The sequence below is a fragment of the Tamandua tetradactyla genome, chromosome 6 (genome assembly GCF_023851605.1).
Source record: "Tamandua tetradactyla isolate mTamTet1 chromosome 6, mTamTet1.pri, whole genome shotgun sequence".
Taxonomy (NCBI): Eukaryota; Metazoa; Chordata; class Mammalia; order Pilosa; family Myrmecophagidae; genus Tamandua; species Tamandua tetradactyla.
Window position 1 is genome coordinate 113,872,244 of NC_135332.1, and position 23,229 is coordinate 113,895,472.

Genomic DNA, 23,229 nt, shown 5'->3' on the forward strand with positions numbered 1-23,229 from the left:
ATGTCCAGGGTCTCCCAACAACAGAAATGAAAATCATGATTAGGGAAGGGGAGAGTGGGTCACAGACTGGGATAATAAAGTCCAATTATTTTATTGATTCCTTCCTTTTATTTGAGGGGTACTGCAAGCCCAAAGCCAAATCTTTCAAGCATCCCAAATCCTCTAGAGAAAACTTTTCCAGAGGCAAAAAAAGGAAACTTTTCTACTGTCCTTGAAAACAAACTCAAAGTGAATAATGGGAGTGGTTTTGTTGTTGACCGACTGTATTTACCCTCTCTGTTCTCTTAATGCATCTAAAGAGATGAATTAAAAATTGGAAAAGTCACATATTTGATCCTAAAACCTTACCTAATATTTTTATTACCATTTTTCAAATAAGCTTATAGATAGAACACACATCAAAGCAAATGGAAGAACGCTTAGCATTTTTAAACAATTTGTAAAATTCAAGAATGGGATTTCAACACCTTTGCTCATATATTTCCTCGACAGCAAACTACTTTCAACATAAAGTACTGTTAAAAATAAATAAAAATAAGCATTTTGAGTCTATAGATAGAATGTACATCATGATAAAACACACACAAATTTCTCTCATTTTTTTATACATGACATTACAAGAATCCTGAGATAATTTAAGATGAAAAGACAAATTGACAGTGAGAAGAATGTTATCTTGAGAATATATGCAAAAATAAAACCACAATCTTCTCCCAAAACAAAGCCAACAAAGCAATAAGATGAAAACTCTTCTTTGCAGCAATAAATGGAAGTATTATGCACTTTACATTTCCTGAATATTTAACCTCTTAAAACAATGTAGATCAGTGAGTGATCTCACTCAATTTATCAGTTAGGGAGAAGTTTATCTCTATTTTCTAACTATATTAACACTATTTTTTCTTTCTAAATAATTTTGGTTGTTCTGTTTTCACAAGTGTCAACCAACAAAAAAATGCTGTGATATATTTTAGTTAAATGTTTGTATGGAAAGAACTGAATGTACAAGTTTGTTCTCCTGAAAATTGGGAAGCATTCATAAATAACAGTTCAGTGCAATTACCGCCTCTAAGAAGAGCCATAGAGCATTCCAAAAGAAGTTACAACTATGAACAGAGACTGTGAAACCTGCCATGTAAAACTGAGTCTACCAATAGATGGTCTAAGACGGTATTTACATCCAGCCATCATGTTGTGAAAGGCAGGGTCTCCCAACCCCCAACCTCTCTGCCTGAGTACAAACCGAGACATGACTTTACGGCCACAACAGGACCTACTGCAGGCCCCATACAGATCCCAAGCATCTGTCTACTGATAGCTTTGTTCCTGCCACTGCCGACTTCCCCGGACCTGGAGGGACACCCTCAGGGCCCATTAAGAGCTTCATCAATATGGGGGCCAGTTTACTTGAGCTTATTTTTCCAGGATTCAGATGTCCCTTCTTATCTGTCTTTTCTTTTTTACCCTAATGAGTGACAAGATGATATTTACTATCACACAGAGGCTCACATAGGGAAAACAAATATGAACAGAGAGACTACCTTATGAGAAAGTCTCCACATTCCACAGATAAGGCTTGCAGCTGCAGAGTTCTGAATTTCCAACAGCAAATGAAAGACTGTGTCCTATTGGTATCCTTTATTCCCACCACTCTGCTTGCGAGCTGCATTCTAAGTTTCTCTTAATGAATCAGTAACTCTGTGATCTTGCCAAGCCACCTAGCTACTACTCAAGTTTCACGCACTTTTATGTTGCAGAGACTGAGAAGATAAATCAAATCAAATAAAGCATCAGAATCACTTGAAGGGCTGGTTAGAACAGATTGCTCATCCCCAGTCCCCATCGTGCTAGGGAATTTGCATTTCTCACAACCTTCCATGTGATTCTGATGCTACTGGTCCAGGAACCACAATTTTGAGAACCATGGAAATAAAGCATACATATCCAATAATAACACTTGACTGACACATTAAGGGAAGGGAAATAAGATTTAAATATCAAGGATCCAAGTCATCTCATTTAATTTTTATAACATTATTTTAAGGATGTAAAAATTAAACCCTAAAAAATTAAATGACTTGCCTAACAATTATACAAGAAAATGGTGGAGACAAATACAAGTTTGTCCAACTCCACAATCTATATTCCATTTGTTATAGTTTACTGCCTCCAACAGTGTTCAGCCAGAGTAATTAGCCTAGGGTTTTAATTTCATTCTACATTCTACACGGTGGTTTGTCTTCTTCTTTGACAATCTCAGTCAATTTTTCTATTCTTGCATGAGGATTCAGGTTATTTTTAGAAATGGGGTGAAATACACATTTTAAATAAACATAAGAAATCATAAAGTAATTGCTAAAAGATGTTATGGACCGATTATATTTTCTACACCAAAAATCCAGGCATATAACTTGAATATGACCAAACCTTTGGTGGAAGAGGTCAGAACAAATGAAATAGCAGTGGCCCCCAAAGCTTTCCAGTTAGCATAACGTTCAGGTCTGCAAATGGATGTTTTATTTAGCATGCAGGCCTTTTGGAGGAAGTGAATATCAAAAAAAAGGGCAAAAAAAAAAAAAGTTCTTCTGTTATTGTGATTCAAAGAAAAACGTAGTTAATTTGAATTATTCAAGGGTGAAAAAATAAGGCATATCAGTTCCTGTCTTGCTTTACTCTGCTTGATTTTAAAATAAAATGTTCAGACTCGTAAGCAGTAAGAAAATGTTTCCAGTTAAGTATTTTGAACTAGCAGTCAAAGAAAGAAAGGCTGCCTAATTACATGATGAGCCCCCAATCTTTTCAAAAGACCATTGTTCCGTCTTAATTAATGTGAACTAAAACAACAGAGCACAGTCCCATTAGGATCAATTACCTTGGCCAAGTCAAGGCAGCAAAGAATTCCCTAGAGGAAAATTTGTCACCGCTTTCCCACCTGCACTACATCTATTTCTCAGAGGATTCTGCTACAGCTGGAAGCCTCCCTCTGGAAGGGACATCTGTTCACAGTGAATTTGCTCCTTATTGTGAACCCTGGGCCCTGGATAAAGGGTGAAGAAAAATCCTGGGCAGTCAGTAGAAATGGGAGTAGGAATATGACGTGGCCTTAGTAGCTGTTGTTGCCTTCAAGGCATTTTTATTCTGCTTATTCTAGACTCAAATTTCTACATGAAGATTCAAAAATGTGTTCTTGCTCGCCTTCAGGTAAGGAAGAAGGGGAAGTTAACAGAAAAATGCTATTTCCTTAACAGGATTCATAAATTGAGCATAGTGATTAGCTAAGAAGCTGGGCTTTGGAGTCAGGACCCAGCTCAAGTCCTGCCTTGGCCCGCTCTGAAACGACTGACCCTGAACCACTTCCGTAATCTCTCAGCTTGTTTCATCTATACAGTGGTACCATCTCACAGGTTAATGTGAGGACTCAACTAGAGATTGCATGTAAATTTCTTGGCCCAGGGACAGCAGATTATAAATACTCAATAAATGTTTGCTCTCATTACCCATGAGTCTAGTCTAAGAGCTCATTTCTCACATACTTTCTTCAGTATTGTGATACCTCACACAGCACATTTTTCTTTTCAATGGGCCTCCATTTTTATATACTATGTACTAACATGAACCAATAATTCACTCATTGACCTTTCAGGATTGATGCATGCTGGCAGCTGGTTACTGCTTTAGATGCACAGGCTGTACTTGCCTAGAATTCCCAGAAACACCTGGGGGCGGAAAGCCACTTGTCTATTCATCAAGAATGAAATCAGGTTGAAAACGAGGGCAAGTTAACATCTTTATTTTTCAGTTTGGTAATAAGTTTTTTTCCCCAGTTGGTAAAGATCACAGATGATGAAGTAAAGAACCAACTTCCATGTCCTCCAAGTAATTTTGTTTGGTGCTACGAAACTGAAATTATTCATTGGCATCTATCAGGTAGTGAGGAAAGCTGGGAACTAAGGGTTTAAAATGAATTCAAACAAAGATGGGAAATTGTCACATCTGTTTGACCAGTTTACAATACTAATAAAGGACTGGCCCGAATGAAACTTCGAAGGTCTATGACAGGAGATGCCCATACCTCTAGTAAAATCTGGGGCTCAAGGCAAGTAGTAGAGACCTACTCTTCTTTTACCATGAAATCAAGGACTCTACTCCCAATTCTTGAAATGCAGGGACTTCTATACTATAGTCTTTCTCAGAATTTATATTGAGTTTTCCAAGCTCACACTGTTACCAACCAAATTCCACTGTTTCTAGGTAAAGTCACTGAAGTTCAATTCTTTTTAAAAGCTGTGGAAAACATTTCTGTGAAAGCTGTAAAGACCTCTGTCAATAAATATGGTAAAGTCAGCAAATTGGTCCATTTTTCTGTTTGTCATCTCAATATTACTATCTTTTGTTCATATGACACACCTATAACCAAAAATAGACAAGACTTTTAGACCTTAGTTTTCACATTGCCCCCAAACCCTAAGAACTAGTCCTCATGTAACTTCATGTGGGAGCAGAAGGCTTCTTGGTCTGGGAAGGCTTTCCCACAGATGCCACAGGAGCACCCGTCATCGTCCTTGTGTGAGCGTCGGACATGGCTGTCATGGGCAGCATGAGATGCAAAAGATTTACCACAGTACTTGCACTTGAAGGGCTTCTCCCCGGAGTGTTGCCTAATATGTGTGCGGAGTATGCTGGAGGCAGTGAACTTCTGGCAGAGAACAGAAAGCAAAAAAAAAAAATTAAGTTCCATGAGTTGGATAACCAATTAAATGAAGGTGAGCTTCACTGTTAATGATAACTTATGTTACCCCTTGGTTCTCCAACTGGTGAACCTTGGCTTTTAAGAGAATTGTTGGTCAGTAGAGAATTGACCAACAGTAGAGAATTGTTGGTCAACAGCAGTTGCCTTATTAAGAAAGGACTTGATTGACTTGTCATTCTGTGTTTTTAGTAGCTCTGAATATTAGAACAGTAGCTCTGCAGTGGGTACGATCACTGGGTGTTTAGTTACAAATGCATACTCTCAGCCCTATCCCAGACAGTCTGACCCAGTAGGTCTGTCATGAGACCCAGGAGCCTACATTTAAACAAGGATTCTAGGCAATTCTGATCCAGTGGTCCGAGGGTCACACTTTTAGACAAGCTGCATTAGAAAAGGAGAAACAAATACTGGTCAATCTGGTAGACTTTGAGTAAATCAGTACCTTATTAGTTTCTTTTTTAATTTAAGCTCTTTTCTTTTGAGATAATTGTAGATTCACATGCTATTGTAAGAAATATCAAACGATCCCTCATGTTGCTATTTACAGCTACATTCACTTCATTCACACTCCTCCCCTTCCCCCACCCTAAGCAACCACTAGTCTGGTCTCCATTTCTATATGATTTAGTCATTTCAAAAATGTTATGTAATTGGCACCATACAGTATATAACCTTTTGGGATTAACTCTTTTTTTTAAACTTAACATTATTTATCAGTATATTCTTTCAGGTTATTGCATTTTTCAATAGTTAATCCCTTTTGTTGCCTAGTAGAATTCATTGTATGAATGTACCACAGTCTGTTAATAATTCTCTCATTGAAGGACATCTGGGTGGTTTCCAATTGGGGGCTATTACAAATAGGGACCTTTCCGGATTGATGCTTGTTGGCAGCTGGTTATTGCTTTAGATGCACAGGCTTTACTTGCCTAGAATTCCCAGACCCAATCAGCCTTAATCAACTTAAATAACTGGAGTCCAGTTAAACAACTAATTTGTGTCATCAGGGTATTCAGTTCACTTTTCAGGGCATCTGCCATTCCCAGGGTGACCAGTGAGTCCAAAGGAGGATCAGAATTCAAGGAATGGGACAGTATATGGGTATTTTGACCTTGCTCTGAGAAATCTCACAGGAGGAAATTTGCCCTTCACAATAGACTGTTAGTCACACAAGCTTATGGCCACCTTCCTTTGGTGAGTACTGGATCCACATGGTCTAGTTATGCTTCTCTGCCCCGTTTTTCTATACTGATTATTTTCATTCCATTGATAAACTTTTTCTTTGTACATATCGTTTTCTAGGTCTGGTAGACTCAATACTTTAATCTTCTTTTGAAATTTTCTAAGTCCATGAACAAGACAGCCCTTATTTCCTATATATTTTTACATAAAAGAACTTAAATGACTCTTGGTGATAGAAACATGGTCTATATACCAGTGCTACACAATAAGACTTCCTGCAATGATGGAAATGTGCTATATCCATGCTGCCCAATTTAGAGGCCACATTTGACTGTTGAGCACTTGAATGTGATTCCTACAACTGAGGAACTGAATTTACAATTCCACTTCATTTTCATCCATTTAAATAGCCATATATGGCTAATAGCTACCACAACGGACAGCATTGATGTATATCAAAGTGGGACATTAGGCTCTTTGTTGAAACAATATTTCGAGGGGTATTGGTTAATCTAGTCCATTCCAGGAACCATTAATCACATAGCTCTCTTTTCTTTTTATTACAGCTCAAGTGTTCTAAATAACGTAATCAGATTAGATGCCATTTCTTCAGTGCCCCTCTTGAGTCAGAGAAGCAGCATTCTTTCAATTTCATATCTTCAGATACTAAAATACTAACAACTAAATACTAATTAAAATACCAATATACTAATGATAGCTAGCATTTCAATAGTGCTTATGACGTGCTAAACACTGTTCTACTTACGTTAACTCACGTAATCCCACAACTCTGTATGGTAAAGACTACTTATTATCCCTATTTTACCAGTGAGGAAACTAAACAAAAGTTAACGGGCTTCTGAAGATTGCTCTACTGGCTAAGCATCAGAGGCAGGATTTGAACCAAGGTAGAGGCTATGTCTCATGTGCCCTAAATACTACACGATGCCTGTGATCATTTCGTTACAATGCCAGCTTGGCAGTAAGAGGGCATATCCAATCATCTTTAGCAGATTTGAACATTATTTTGGGGTAGAAATTGGGACTGGAGAGACTAACATTTACCCAGAACTCCTAAAGCAGAATTATGCTTCAAGTTCTTATCCATGAATAGCCAAGAAGGACTCAAAAGTGATCCCTTAGAAGGAGGTTTCCATTACCTTTGTACAATACACACACTGGTATGGTCTGTCACCGGAATGGACTCGCATGTGTTTGTTTAGGCTGGAAGACTGAGAGAAACATTTCCCACATGTAGCACACTAAGGTGAAAAAGAAAAATATATTGTAAGCAGTCACATTTAGTCCAGAGCGGTAATTATTTCTGAATTTTGAGAGGCTGTTTTATATATGTATAACCTGTATTTAGAGATAAGAATGAAGCTGATCAGGTCGGGATTAAGGTAATTCAGAACACAGGGGTAAGGAGGACATTGTCTGTATTTTAGAATTTCAGCTACTCTCTGAGACCAAAGGAAGAAAGGTTTATTTTATCCAGAACTTAAATTTTCTGTAGCACATAATCTAACTCAACCTGTCTGGATAGATTATTTAAATAATCGAAACACAGGGAGCCCAGCAGAAGAATGAGGGCCTTTACTCCTATATAGCTTAATGTAATGCCTGGATACATCCTAGAATATATTAAGCAGATAATAAAAAAAGTATTGGCAAAGTCCCTTGAGGGCTGGGAGAAAAAATACGGAACTATTAAACTTTACCACCAAGGAAACCCCTAATACTGTGTCAAACATTTGGGACACCAAAATCAATAGAACAATTTTTTTTTCTTTTTAATTACCAACTGTGCTGGTTTGAAAATGTTTATGTACCCTAGAAAAACCATGTTTTACTCCTAATCCCATTTTGTAAAGGCAGCCCTTTCTTCTAATCCCTCTTCAGCACTGTATGTCTTAAACTGTAATTAGATCATCTCCCTGGAGATGTGACTCGATCAAGAGGGTTATTAAGCTGGGTCAGGTGGAATCATGTTCCCACCCATTTGGGTGGATCTTGATTGGTTTATTGGAATCCTATAAAAGAGGAAACACTTCGGAGAAAAAGTGATTCCGAGAGAGTAGAATGATGTAGCCACGAGGAAGCAGAGAGTCTACCAGCCAGCGACCTTTGGAAATGAAGAAGGCTCTCTTGGCTTCATGAAACAGGAAGCCAACAGAGAAAGCTAGCAGATGATGTCGTGTTTGCCCCATGCCTTTCCACTTGAGAGAGAAACCCTGAACTTCATAGGCCTTCTTAAATCAAGGTACCTTTCCCTGGATGCTGTAGATTGGACATTTCTATAGACTTGCTTTAATTGGGACATTTTCTCGGCCTTAGAACTGTAAACTTGCAACTTATTAAATTCCCCTTCTTAAAAGCCATTCTGTTTCTGGTATATCGCATTCCAGTAGCTAGCAAACTAGAACACCAAAGAACAGACATATATTCTTGACATGGTTACAATCAACGGTTCACAATATCATTACATAGTTGTACATTCATCACCATGATCATTTTTTTTTGAACATTTGCATCGCTCCAGCAAAAGAAAAAAAAAAACCTCATACATGCCATACCTCTTACCACTCCCTTTCATTGACCCCTAGTATTTCATTCTACTCAATTTATTTTAACCTTTTTTCCCTCTATTATTTATTTTTTATCCATATTTTTTACTGAACCACACCATAGATAAAGGAGCATCAGACACAAGGTTTTCAGTCACACTGTGAAAGCTATATCATTATACAATCATCTTCAAGAAACAGGGCTACTGGAAAAGAGCTGTACAATTTCAGGTACTTCCTTCTAGGCACTCTAATAAACCATGAACTAAAAAGAGGATATCTATATAATGTGTAAGAATAACCTCCAGGATAATCTCTCCACTCTGAAATCTCTCAGCCACTGACACTTTATTTTCCCCCCATTATTTAATCCATATTCTTTACTCATCTGTCCATACCTTAGATAAAAGGAGAATCAGGACAAGGTTTTCACAATCATGCAGCCTGACACTTTATTTTGTCTCATTTCTCGCTTCCTGCTTTTGGCTGAGAAGGTTTTCTCAGTCCCTTGATGCTGAGTCCCAGCTCATTCTAGGACTTCTACCCCATGTTGCCAGGGAGGTTTATACCCCTGAAGCCCTTGATTTTGAGGCTTACTCTTGTAAAGCTTATGTATGTAGTGGAGAAGCTTAGCCTACTTATAGGTATGTCTAAGAGTTACTTCTGAGGACCTCTTTTGTTGCTCAGATGTGGCCTTACTCTCTCTAAGCCCAACTCTGCAAGTGAAATCATTGCTCTCCCCACCATGTGGAACATGACATCCAGGGGTAAAAGTCTCCCTGGAAGCATGGGAGATGACTCACAGGGATGAGTCCAGCCCTGGCACTGTAGGTTCAACAATGCCATCCTGACCAAAAGGGGGAAAAGAAGTGGAACAAATAAGCTATTAGTGGCTGAGACAGTTCAGATAGAGTTGAGAGGCTACGCTGGAGGTCACTCTTACACAAGCTTCAGTTAGACATTATTACTGTTCATAATTTGCCAAACCTCAACCAAAACCATTCCAGCCAATCCTAAAGAACACCTAGGGCAATATATAAGATTCTACAAAGGTTCCATGCACTAGGGTAAAACTTTCCAGAAATCTACAACCTCCAGATGGGTCCCTGGACCAGATAAGTCCTCTATGCAGAGGGGACAACCTCTCTAGAACATCAACTAGTTCTATTCCCCTACCCCATATTATTGACAGCTCCTTCCAACATGAAAAAGTTAGAATGGGCATAGCCCAAATACTCCAAAACAGTGGGACAGAAAGATCAAAGGTGGTGGTGGAATTATACAGAAAAGGCAGGGTTTAACAAATGAATATTATTGCTGAATTATTATATCGATATTTCTTTCAGTTTCCAGTATCAGAGTAGCTAGAAGTAAAAACCTAAAACTGTGGAATTGTAACCCATATCAAACTCTGAATCTGTTCTACAACTAATTGTTGTGATGTGCTTTGAAATTTATTGCTTTCTTGCATAAAAAAGAAAAAAAGTTGACTGATGGCAAAAAAAATATTTATTCCTTCTAGTCTCCAATGTTCTGGGGCAGCTAGAAGGAAAAATCTGAGAGATGGTATGGTAGCCCATTAGAAAATCTGGAATCTGTCCTGTAACTACTTGTTGAAGAGTGCTTTGAAAACGACTGCTTTTTTCTTTCTTTGCTTTGTATTTATATTACATTTTACAATTTTAAAAAGTTTAGAAAAAGATAAAAGAAAAATATAATTGAAATTATGTATTCTCTGAAAAAGTTCATTTCAATGATTTGTTTACCTGGGGGTGGGAAACATGAGAACCACTGTATTTATTCTGTATATCTGTAAGGCACAGGAGCACCCTCCCCACAGTCTAAGGTCTACTCTAGATAACAGAAACACACTGTGGACAGTGTGAGTTCTGGTTCAGATCCTGCCATCGATGCTGTGAGTTTCAGTAATTCACCTGACATCTATAGGTTTCACTTATTTCAGATGTGAAATATGGATATTGAACACAATCACAGTATAAAATAGAGGCCTGAATTAGATCTTCCTCTGTCAACAAGAAGCTGTGTGACCACAACGAGTCAGCTAAACTTGAAATCTTTATTTCCTGATTATCTATACTCACAAAATACTTGCTATGCCTTCCTCACAGGGTTTTGATTAAACTGCAAGCACTGTGAAATTAATTCAACAAGTGTTTATTGAGTGCCTACTATATGCCCAACACCTCACTAGAGACAGAATCTAGAGGGTGGTGATGGCTATGAAAACCATAATGGCAATACAAGTTGACCGATGATCTGAAACATGTACCTACAAAAGAAAAATATGAATAGGTCATGTCATGTTTCTTAATTCTTAACCTAGTCTTCTCTAATTTTTCTTTATTGCTTCAAGTTTTAATCAGGAGCATGTATTATTTTTATTAAAATAAAAGGCAGTGGCTCAGTGGCAGAATTTTCACCTGCCATGCCAGAGACCTGGATTCGATTCCTGGTGCCTGCCCATGCAAGGAAGAAAAAAAAAAGAAAAAAGGCAGATATTTGAGTTAATACTGCAAAAAGAACAGATTATTATAAAAGGATAGTGATCAGCAAAAGAAACTGTTCTTAGAAATTAAAAACAAACACGTAAAAAACTACTTAATAGAAATACTGTAGTGCTGAATGGACACAGCTGATTGTAAAGACTAAGTACATGATATGGAAAATAAAGTTGGGGAACACCCTAAGAACACCTATTGAAAAAATTAAAAAGAACAGACAGGTAGAGTCAACCTAGCATGTGACCAAAAGGAGTTCCAGGAGAGAATAAAGCTCTAGAGGATAGAGAGAACAAGAAAATTCCTTTGAGCTCAGAACTGCTTTCAGATCGAGAATCCTCTGAGTACAGGGTGGGGTAAAAGACACCTAGCTTAACATATTTGAATAAAATGTCAGAAGTCCAAAGATAAAAACTACAATTTCCACAAAGAAGAAAACTTTTTTTTTTTTTACAAAGAAACAAGAGTCAGAGAGTCATCAAATGATAGAAGTTCTGAGGGAAAATTATTTTGATCTAAAAATTCTATACCCAACCAAACTATCAAAGAAGTATACAAGTAAAATGTCCTCAGACAAACAAGAACTTGGAACAACATTCACCACGTTCCCTTAAAATTACTTGAAGATATATTTCAGTAAAACAAAGAAGAATCCAAGAAAGCAGAAGAATAGGATAGAAGAACCAGTAGCATCTAGGAAGGTGATACAAATATTCAAATATTACAGCTCACAGTTATAGAAGGCAACTAGTTCAAATTAAAATGAGCACCATGAAGAAGGCTTTCAGAATGTAAATTATCATGAAATAAATTACTCAATTAAGAAACCAAATGCATCTCTTAATGAGGAGATAAATCAATTAAAAATCCCACAAAAAACAAAAGCTTCCCAAGAAGTCAGGGTCGAAATATAAAGAAAGTTCAAAGTTTGGTATAATTTTGAGCTCTGATGGAGTATAAGAAGCAATGCTTTTTGAAAAAACAAAGCCATGTCTCCATTGGCCAGAACTATAAAAGGTTGGAAAGGACTGACATTTTGAACTCTGTGTAATTGTTAATAACTAGAAGGATTTCTGCTGATGTATTTTGTGTTCTTCCTCAATTGATATCATTTTTCTGGAACTTGGTTTTCACTGATTTTGCTTGATGCATTTCTTGAAAAGAAGGTTTTAAATGTTGGAGGTAATAAATGTTAGGTGGTAATACAGGACTTTTAAAATTGTTGATTATACACCCAGCATCTTCAGAGTTTTTAAGTAAATGAGGATCTTTTAAAAACTGATTTTTCTTGTTAAAAATCATTTATCTGAAGTTCTGCAAGACTCATTCATGTGAGCTTCTTTTACTTCAATTTAAGTTAAATGTTTTAAAATTCATGATTAGGCTTCTGGGGAATTTAAATATAGTTTATGTTACAAAGCTAAGTACTCAAACTAAAGTATATGAAAAAAGGACAAATAAAAGAGAATAGTGTGCATGGGTGGTTCAGTGGTACAATGCTTGCCTTCATGAGGGACACCCGGGTTCGATTCCTGGACCATGCTCTCCACCCGCCCCCCACCAAAAAAAATAGGAGAAGGGTTGTGGAATATTCAGGTAGAGATGTTCTGTGAGCAACTACAAGTATACCTTTTGAGCTCAGGAAAATTCTTGGCTAGAGATTTGCAACTTTGTTAAGTGGTATTTATAGTTATGATAAAGAATAAGACTACAGATTGGCATCTTCTCTGAAAGGTATTTGGCAGCTTACATGAAAAGAGCATTAAAATTGTATACATTCAGTTTTTTCTACTTTCAAGCCTTTATCCCAAGGAAATAATCAGAAATGGGTAACAGATAATGATTTATTTAGAATATTGTTCACTGCAGTAATGCTGGGAAAAAATACACAAAACCAGGGGTTGGTTAAATAAATTATGGCACAAACTGTTACAGCCATTATGTTTACAGAAAAATTTATGATATAATGCTATTGGAAAAGTAGCTTTTAATTGTAATATTCAGTATTATTCTAATTATATTAAAAATACATACACATAAAAAAATCTGGGCCATGTGATATCAGATACTTCTCTGCATGTGTTTATTTTTTCTCAAATGTCTTTACCAATCACACTTTATTTTCTCTTATATTAAAAATGCAAATTGGAAATAAATATGAAAGAAGTTTATGAAGTAAAAATACAAAAATCACTCTTGGCCTCCTTCTCTCTCTCACATTCCTAGAATTACAGTTAGCTATTTAATATGTTTTTAATTAGCCATTTTCCCATTTATATGTAAACATTATTTACACACAATAAAATGTTTTAAATGTTTATATATTTTAAATAAAACATAATAAAATGTTCCAAATGAGATCATTCTACACACATCCTACAATTTTTTTTTATTAATGAGCCATAATTTATATTATTAATATGTACTGATGAACATGCAGTAGCTAACATCTCACTATCAGAATACTGGGTGGTATAGTTTTTTACTATTTGCCAGTCTAATAGGTAAGAAATAATTACATTGTCTTAATATGTTAAAATGCTCTTAGAATTATACAAATAATCCATAATAATTACGAATAGACTCAATTTTTACGGAAGTTTATATGGTGATTAAAAGTGATTTTTCCAGTAGTTTTGCTGTTGAGCAGAAGGAGAGAAAAAGAGTAATTGTGCTATGAATTCACATGAGGAAAACAGAGGCTTGGAGGTGTTGCTCAAGGTTGTGTAGCCCAGTAGGGCTCTTTCTAATCAAGCACAATGATACTTTGTGCCATTTTAAACTCAGGCTGGCAGTGAAAGACCAGGTATCTTGAATGGTGGGAAAATGGTTCCCCAATACCATCATTGCTTTTCTTCCTTCCAAAATCCTTGGCATGTGTGGAAGTTAGATTCAGATGTCAACTTGGCCAGGTGAAGGTACCTAGTTCTATTGCTGTGCACATGAGCCAATGGCATGCGAACCACATCTGTTGGTCACTGTTCAAATCACTCTGGGATTTATCGCGACATCACTCTGGACAAACTAACAAAATTTCATGTGCTACTCAAGGTCCTCATCTGTTGTTAATTACATCTGCAGTCGGCTAGGAGGCGTGCCTGCTGCAATGAATTATGTTTGATTTAATTGGCTGGTGCTTAAATGAGAAAGCTCAACATAGCACAGCCCAAGCAGCTTGGCATACCTCATCTCAGCACTCGCAGCTCAGCCCAGGCCTTTGGAGATGCAGAAAGGAATCACTCCAGGGAAAGTTGTTAGAACCCAGAGGCCTGGAGAGAAGGCCAGCAGAGATCGCCCTGTGCCTTCCCATGTAAGAATGAATCTCAGTTGAAAGTTATCTGCCTTTCCTCTGAAGAACTATACGTAAACTAAATAAAGCCCCCTTTATTGAAAGCCAATCTGTCTCTGGTATGTTGCATTCTGGCAGCTAGCAAACTAGAACAGCATGCCATGGAGGCCTTTCATTTCTTTCCATGCATGTATATCATCGTCTTGCCCATAACTATCAATGTGTCTACAGATTATGGAAAGACAAGCACTTAACCAAGTGCTGTGCTCTTTCTTGGCAGGAATTTTTCAATCCTCTCCCCTTCCCCAAACAACCTGGCTTCTGATCTATAGTATAGATAACCCATCCTTTCTTCAAGACCCAGCTCAAGACCACCTTGTCTATGAAGGCTTGTCCTTCGTGCACCTCACTCCACCCTGTACAGCTGTTCTAACACCCAGTGCATGTCTTCCATGGCACTGTCACCACCCGCTGAGATCTTGTCTCCGCAGGCACTGTGCATCCCAGCCAAGTAGTGCCTGGGGAGAATGAGAAGGAAAACAGTGGAAGGATGACCAGCATGCATCATTTGCCTTCGGAAGCTTACCTTGTGGGGCCGGTGTTTCTCGTGGACATGAAGGATGTGGATCCTGAGCCGGTCCCGCTTCTCAAAGGATCGTTTGCAGAGAGAACAAGGGAACTTCCTATCACCCTTGTCCACACAGGGGGTGTACTTGAGATGCTTATCTCTGTAATATTTGTAGGTAAAGACTTTTCCGCATCTTTCACATCTGTAACCTTCTGCAGACTCTGCCAAACACAGGGGGGACATGTCTCAGTGACTTTTCCAGCTAACTTCCCTCATCATTACTTCCTCCAAGACTTTTTAAAATCTTTTATTATAGAAAAATTTAAACATACATCAAAGTAGAAATTATAGTGTAATAAACTTCCCATGTACCACCCTCGTTTTAACAATTATCAACTCATAGCCAATTCTGGTTCATCTATATATATATATCAGTACCCACTTCCCTCCAAATCATATACTGTATCAAAATGAATTATTTTGATACAGTATATGATTTGGTCAATAAAGACACAAAGAGTGTGCACCTTTTAAAAGATAATGACTTCGTAAAAAGTATTAACCATAATACCATTGTCATACATAAAGAATAACACTTATTCCTTAATATATGCATATTTTATTGTCAGTTTGTTCTAAATTGGTCTACACATTGTATAATGTCTCTTAAATCTCTTACTCTATAGGTGTTCCTTCCCTTTTTTGTCCTGAAATGTATCTGCTGAAGAAACTCTTCTACCAGCACTACTTAAGAGAAGTTCAGTCCTAGAGTTCCTGGACACATTGCCAATTGGCACTTGTTACAAGCTTAGTATACCTAGGCACGTCTACTCCTTCTCCCTTTAAAATCAGCCTGAGCTACAAGCTTAACATGGTTCTCCTAGGACAGTGAGACACCCACAGCGTCCCTTCCAGGCTTCAGGTGTGCTGTTTCATGAGGACCCCATTTATAAAGTCCTAATGGGTGAGGGATAGGACAAGTTCATTTACAGTTCTCTTCTCTGAAATTCTGGGGAAGATTCCAGAGCTGGAATCTTCAGGTAGAGTTAGGATGCATTCCTGAGCACATAGGTTTACTGTGACTAATTAATTAAATTCTGACATTAACCAAGAAAAGTGATACCAATGAGTTTTTAGCGAGGAGAGTGATACTATCACCGAGTGTCAGAGGTTGACTGTGGAGGTAAATCTGCTTTTATTAACTGAGGAGGAGAAAGGGAGAAAGGTTAGGGAGGGTGCAGTGGACTCTAGCAAAGAAGGTCCCGGGTCCAGGGGTGTCTATGTTTTTGAGGAGGGAGGACAGGGGCCACCTACAAAAGCACCCCTGCAGAGAACACTCAGGAATCCAGAGGATAATGTGGCTTTGACTATGAATGCATCACTAGGACCTTTTTGTCTGGCCCCAGGGAGGGAGTGGGCCAGGAGTGAGTATATGCAAGGGTCTGTGGATAGAAATCTTTTAGCACCAGGACAGCAGGGAAGCTGTCCATCAGGGGCTTTGTCAGTTGACAACTACATCCCCAGCACATTTAACAGGTGGCTAAGGAAATAAACCATTCATTAAGTAAATAACCAGGAAGGCAACCTCCAACCCTGGGACATCTATTGCCCTGCTATGTCTGTCACTTTCATTGAGGTGCTAATACTCTCAGAATCTCCCTGCTGGGACGGTTTTTGGTCAGAGCTAGAATTTTCATTGGTCAGAAATACCTAGTCTTCCTGCTTCCTGGGGTGGGAGGTGAAGGCCACTTATCTTTACAAATCATAGCACTAAAACACACCAAAATTCAGAATAAAGGTTCATTAGTAAGTTTGCATAAGAATAACAATTTAGGTATAAATGAAACACTGATCTTACTAATTAGGCCTCTGATATGGCCAGGTTTTCTGCTCAGGTTTTTAGAAATTTATCTAATTTTATCCAGTTCCCTTTTCTTCTCCTTCTCCTGTCCCCCACCTCCCTTCCCACCCCCCAATATCTCAATCAACTACTCTTTCTAGCCAAAGAGTTTCTCGATACTTCTAATAATGATACTATCTGCCCACCAGAGACACAGCTTCGCTATGGTTTAGTAACCATTGAGTTGTCTTAAAATAGAAAAAAAAAGTTGTCTTCACATTCCACACCTCCATCCCCCAAAACACACAGGGCCATGCTTGCATACTCAAATAACCCGCCCACATAGGGTCCGGGCACAACGTCCCAACTCAGACCCCAAGGAGAAAGTCTCCTGGGACCCACCAATCCTCCCCCAAATTTCTCTGAAGGGAAAGACTTAGGGGGAAGGGTAATTTTCATTTCTCTCCTTTTTAGTATATCCAAACAATATTAACAGAACACAAATGAATTCACCCATAATTCCCTTCTAACAAATTAAGTTTGTGTTTCCTTCCAGACATTGTCCAAAATACCTATCATTTTCACAAGGCTGTGAGCACTGGATATAATTTAGATCAAAATTGGAACAAAGGTATAATTGTGTGTGTTGGATATTTCATTCCACTTTCCAGGGTAAGCCCTCATCCCTGTTGCCTGTTACACGATGGTCTGTGATATCTGCCTATTATGCCATGTTAATAATCTTAATTTACTCAATTATTCTACTAGTAAGCATTTAGGGTTTTTGTGCTTATTTTTATTTATATGGATGCTGCTACAGTAAAAATCCTTGTGGATAAAGCTTTTCCTTTTGGGCTATTTCCTGAAGATAAATTTCCAGAAGAATATTATCGAACCATCAAAGCTTATGAAGCATTTTTATAGCTTGGTAACATTTTGTTAAATAATTTTTCAGAAGACTAATGATGATTACTTTTTGCAAGTTATTAAACATGAATTTTTTTCAAATCCATTTTTACTTTTATTACAAAGCAAAAACAAAACAAAACACAACTTTCCCACTCCCATCCTAGCCCGATGTTGGGGTAGTAGGAAAATAGTTCATTAAAAGGAGGTCCCTACAGGCCCTCATTATTTCCAGTATGAACTAGCGAAAGGTTCTGCTTGTAATTTACTCTTAATCACTGTTAGACCTTTCCACACCTTTGGTTTCACTATTTCCGAGTCTCTGTTGCCTTCCCTCTCTCCATGTCTTATGCATCCCTAATTTCATCTCATTCCTAAACAACTTTTCCCAATTTAGTTGTAATGTCTTCTTCCTTTATTCAATACATTTTGGGACCCAGGAGCAAGGGATGTTAAGGTGTTTAGGTCCTTCCCTACTCCGAAGGATCTCAGTCCAGCCTATCTGCTGATAATCACAGAGTATGTGAAAAATGCCAATTTCCTTTTTCTTTTACCTATTACACTCATAGTATAATAAGGTGGTCTTCTCCATTATTACACATGACAGCAATTTGCATTTGACTAGTCCCACCTACTAGATCAGTAGTTCTCAAATGTTCATGTATATAAAAATCACTTGGAGATCTTATTTAAAATGCAAATCCTGTCTCCTAGCTCCTTTCTACTACTCAAATGTGGCCCAGGGACCAGCAGCAAATAGGCATCCCCTGAAAGCTCGTTAGGAATGTAGCATATTGGACCCCACCTGGTCTCTCATTTAGAATCTGCAACTGTCACAAGATCCCTAGTGATTACTACCCACATTAAAGTTTGAGCTGGAGTCTAGCTCAGTGTTTCTCAAACTTGACTGAGACCCACAGTGAGAAACACATTTTATACTTGAGACCCAGCATACGTACCATGTCCATGTGAAACAACACTACACAAAACAAAATTTACTACAGGGTGATTCGCCTCATTACTTTTTATTCTACTTTATTCTTGTTCTCTTTTCTTTAAGATGCTGTTTTCAACTACTAAGATATTGCAACCCACCATTTGTAAAACACTGCTGTAGTTCTTTGACTTTTTTTGACTACATTCACCTGAACAGAGATGGATCAAACTGGTTCGCCTAAGGCAGATGTTGCACCCATCTATTTCATTTTTATTTTATTCCTGGGGAGGGGGTGAAAGGGTAGGAGAAGAGGCATCCTTGTGCATAGAAGTAGCTTCAGTGGCTTTGGAAAGGTGAAGGTGTTTCCCTCCAGCTGCGTAATGCCTTCCAGGTTAGAGACACCCTCAGCTGCGTCTCCTCCTTTGGGAGGGAGGGGCTCCATGTGTGAAGTGCAGGAGAGGAAAGAGCCCAGCCCTTCCACTTGCAGGGCCTCAAAGGGAGGAGCAGAGGTGTGCACTCACCTTCAGAGGGCCCAGAGGGCCCGGATGGCTGCTTTCCCTGTTCTGTGACCTGAAGGCTCACAGGAATGTCCAAAAACTTCTCATAGCAGTCTCCATACCACACAAGGAGCTCTTGATTCCGACAGATTTCCTTGCAGCTCTCATAAAATATCTGTCCTTGACACTGCACAGCAACTAGGTTCTGTTCCTTGGGAAAACGGGCACAGTTGACATAGGACATCCAATTGCCGGCACTTCCTTTTCCATCTATAAAGTGGCTCAAATGACCATCTTCAAAGATCTGAATGCAATGAAAGACATGAAATTTGGAATGTACAGTTTTGGGGCTTATCCTTTAAGATTGATTTACTTCCCAAACTATATTTCTAAAAGCAGAAATTCAGGGTTAAGGTTTTTTTTTTTTTTATTTTTTAATTTTTTTTATTAATTAACGGAAAAAAAAAGAAATTAACCCAACATTTAGAAATCATACCATTCTACATATGCAATCAGTAATTCTTAACATCATCATATAGATGCATAATCATCATTTCTTAGTACATTTGCATCAGTTTAGAAGAACTAGCGACACACCAGACAAAGATATAGAATGTTAATATAGAGAAAAGAAATAAAAGTAATAATAATAGTAAAACAAACAAACAAACAAAAACAAACAAACAAACAAACAAAGCCTATAGCTCAGATGCAGCTTCATTCAGTGTTTTAACATGATTACTTTACAATTAGGTATTATTGTGCTGTCCATTTTTGAGTTTTTGTATCTAGTCCTGTTGCACAGTCTGTATCTCTTCAGCTCCAATTACCCATTATCTTACCCTGTTTCTACCTCCTGCTGGACTCCGTTACCAATGACATATTCCAAGTTTATTCTCGAATGTCGGTTCACATCAGTGGGACCATACAGTATTTGTCCTTTAGTTTTTGGCTAGACTCACTCAGCATAATGTTCTCTAGGTCCATCCATGTTATTACATGCTTCATAAGTTTATCCTGTCTTAAAGCTGCATAGTATTCCATCGTATGTATATACCACAGTTTGTTTAGCCATTCTTAGGGTTAAGGTGTTTTGAACCTTGATTTTGATACTCCGACAAATTACTTTCCTTACAGATAGCAAACTGCAGCCCCACCAGCATGCCCTGTCCACCTTCATAAGTTGAAGAGTATTTGGTTTTAAAAATCCTTTGCTAATTTTTTAATTTGCTTTTTTCCCATTCGGTTTATTTTTAGCATCTCTCCATAATATTTAAAGGATTTGGAATTATCTATAAGTATAACACGATGTACTAAATTTTAAAAATATGCATTCTATGTCTAATCTTCCCAGTCTGGAAAGACTTAAGGAATCTCAACATATAGAATTCATGCAAAGATCTATCCTCTTTTTCTTCCCTTTATATTGCAAAACAGCCAGCCCTGACAGCAGATTACTGCCCCAGGTGTCCTGTTTCCCCAGCCTGGACCCTCACAGAGAAGCAAAGGCCAAAAATTTCCCCCCACTAGTCTCCCTCCCCCCTTTCAGCAGCCCCACCAGACATATTTACCTCCCACATCAAAGAATTGTCTCCGTAGGTCTTGACTTCACTGGCATTGACCACTTTACCTTGAAAGGGTCCAAACCTGACTCCTTTGGGAATGAGGCCCCTGCAGAACACACCAAAATGTGGGACTTCACCAAACGCTGTCTGCAGGAGACAGAGACCTAGGGAAACCGGAAGCAGGAAAAGACAATGAGGAAACTGACTCTGCACTTTGTTAGTTGGGGAGAAGAAATCCAAGCACAGAGTTGTGCCTACCTTCTGGTAGTTGAAGGGAGTCTTTATCCAGAGTTTGAGGAAGAGTATCAAACCCTAGGAAAAGGCAGGGTTAACAATTTATTTTTCATGTGAAATGTATTATGAAATGCCTTTAGAAGACATCTTCCCTACTCCCCAGAGTTAACCATTATCCTGGGTTTGATGTTTATCCTTGATATTTTTCCTGCTCCTTTTACATGAGCTTTTATATACAATTTCTCACTTGAGATTCAGAACAACCCTTGCAAGCTTATGTAATTACTCCGTTTTAAAAATTTAAGGAACCTGAGAATCAGAACATAATACTGATTTTGACTAAGTTATAGTAATGGCTGAGCTGGGAATCCCAAGTGAAAATTGCATGCGGGTGTCTTTGAGTTACCTTGCTATGAGGCTGACTTTTTGCAATTGAGACCATGCAGTTAAGTCAGTAAATCTCAGTGGTGATCCTACAATGCCCAGGCTCCATTCTCTAATAGCAGTACACTCCCAGCCTCTTCCCACATACTTGTACAGCCTCAGATTTGCCCCAAGTGTCTCTTCTTCACCTTCTGTTTCCACCTGTCCCCATCCAGCCCATCTCCCAGGTTACTTGAATTTCCTTTACCAGAGCTGTCTGTGGGTACCAGAAGGCCAGAAATCGCATGCTGCAGGTGGGCAGGGTGTTCCAGGCTGGGGATGACCCCATAGAGAACTAAATGCAGGTTCTCCTGAGTGAAGTCGTAACGATGAGGCGACTTCCGTTCTTGGTTCGGGAGTTTGGCGCCAGCCTCAGACAGTTTGCCGGGGGAGCAAGATAATTGGGAATTCTTCTGATCCTCGGGTAACAGGCAAGCATCCACAGCGGGCAGTGGAATTAAACTTTCAGGCCCACAACATCGGCTACTGTTGCTCGGGCCATCGAGGTGGCCAAAGTCTTCACCGCTGACGCCTGCATACTCGTGGCTGCTGTTCAAAAAGTGTGGCACCTCCCTGGGGAGATGGGGAATTGGGTACCACGGTGACAGCTTGCTTTCCCAGGGCAGATCATAGAGCGGCTCCCTCTGTAGAGCCAGGTCCGGGCTTAGCAGCGGAGGCACGGTCGGGAAGGCGAAGGGGGACAGGGTCTGGGGCCCAGGCACGGCGGTCTGGGGCTGCCGGAAAGGTTGGAAATCCTCCTCAGCGGTGGTTAGGGCGTTTCCGAAGTGGCCATAGGGAGGGAAAGGCGAGTAGTAGGCGGCCAAGTGGTGGGGCATGCTCTGGAGCCTCTCCGGCGGGTAGCGCACCTCGTTCTGGAGTCCAGCCTCACCTGGCGGTCGCAGAGCCATCCCGGGCCACAGAGCGCGGCGGTTCTGCGGTAAAGCAAGCGCGGCTGAGTGCGCGGGACGAGGCGAGGTGAGGCGCTGCCCGCCGCACCCCGGCCTGCTGCTGCCCGCCCGGAGGCAGCACGGGTTCCTAACATCCGCCCCACCATCCGAGTCAGCGCCAGGTCGAAGGGAATTCGTTAAATTTCCCGATTCTATTTCCCAGCACAACCAGATCAAAAGGAAATAAAAACAAACAAACAAAACAAAACGAAACTCCGCCCGGATCCCGCCCGACTCCAAATTCCTAGATAGGGTCGCCTTTGCCTTCCCTCTCCAACCACACCTTGACCAAGTACTATTGGTTTCCAAGACCCGCTCACCACATACCGCCCCCAAACCCGGCTCCGGCAAAACTAGTTTCATGTTCTCCTCTCCCTCCTCTTTGCAACAAAACTCTTTAATAGGGTGGGTCGGAGCCGCCGGACTCTCCCACCCCCACCCCGGGGGCAGGGGCCGCTAGCGCCGAGCAAGACTGTCGGAAGGCTCAGAGGCCGCCGGCGGCTCCAGGGCGCTCCCGGGCCCACAGCAGGTAGGAAAGCGTGAAGGGTCGCCGGGCAGCCCATGCTGCTGGAAACTGGCGCCCCGAGTCCTCGGGGCAGGTCCGAAGGAGAACTGCAAGCCCAAAGACTGACCCTGCGACCCCGGAGGTCGACGGTGCACTGGGTAGCACCGGCGTGGCGCCACCTTCGGATCTCCCCGGGGCCCTGCCACGAGCGCCCGCTCCCCACGCGGGCCAAAGCCCGCTACATGCCCCCAAAGTCCCTCGGAGACTCCAGGTCACACCACCTGGGGTCGTAAGGGCCTGGAGTCGCCTCGCAGGAGCGACGAGCATGAGGTCCCCAGGCCAGGTGGGAGAGAAGCCTCGGTAGCCACTCCCGCCCTCTCGGCCCCGCGCGGCCTCTGGCCAAGGATAGCGCTTTAGTGGACACGCACAACACGTTAACGATGACTGAGGAATGAAGCCCCTTCGGGGTCGGCGTGTCTTGCGGGCGAGATCAATGAGCC

The 23,229-nt window shown here is 40.0% G+C and overlaps 1 protein-coding gene across 1 annotated transcript; it reads right to left on the minus strand.

The window, feature by feature from the left end:
* Positions 1–4,090: 4,090 nt before the first annotated feature.
* Positions 4,091–22,185, minus strand: PRDM14 (PR/SET domain 14). Its single transcript, XM_077163209.1, has 7 exons — positions 21,486–22,185; positions 20,879–20,932; positions 20,627–20,784; positions 19,080–19,359; positions 14,894–15,096; positions 7,093–7,194; positions 4,091–4,696 (listed from the first exon to the last, which is right to left on the minus strand). The coding sequence occupies exons 1-7, from the start codon at positions 22,183–22,185 to the stop codon at positions 4,472–4,474; spliced, it is 1,722 nt and encodes a 573-aa protein (XP_077019324.1). The 3' UTR covers positions 4,091–4,471.
* Positions 22,186–23,229: the final 1,044 nt, after the last annotated feature.

Coding starts and splice junctions, on each gene's coding strand:
- PRDM14 (XM_077163209.1), bottom strand. CDS start 22,185: ATGGCTCTGCGACCGCCAGGTGAGGCTGGACTCCAGAACGAGGTGCGC. Junction 20,933..21,485: donor GGTACCCACAGACAGCTCTG/GTAAAGGAAATT, acceptor GCCTTTTCCTAG/GGTTTGATACTCTTCCTCAA. Junction 15,097..19,079: donor GCCCTCTGGGCCCTCTGAAG/GTGAGTGCACAC, acceptor TGTGTTTGGCAG/AGTCTGCAGAAGGTTACAGA.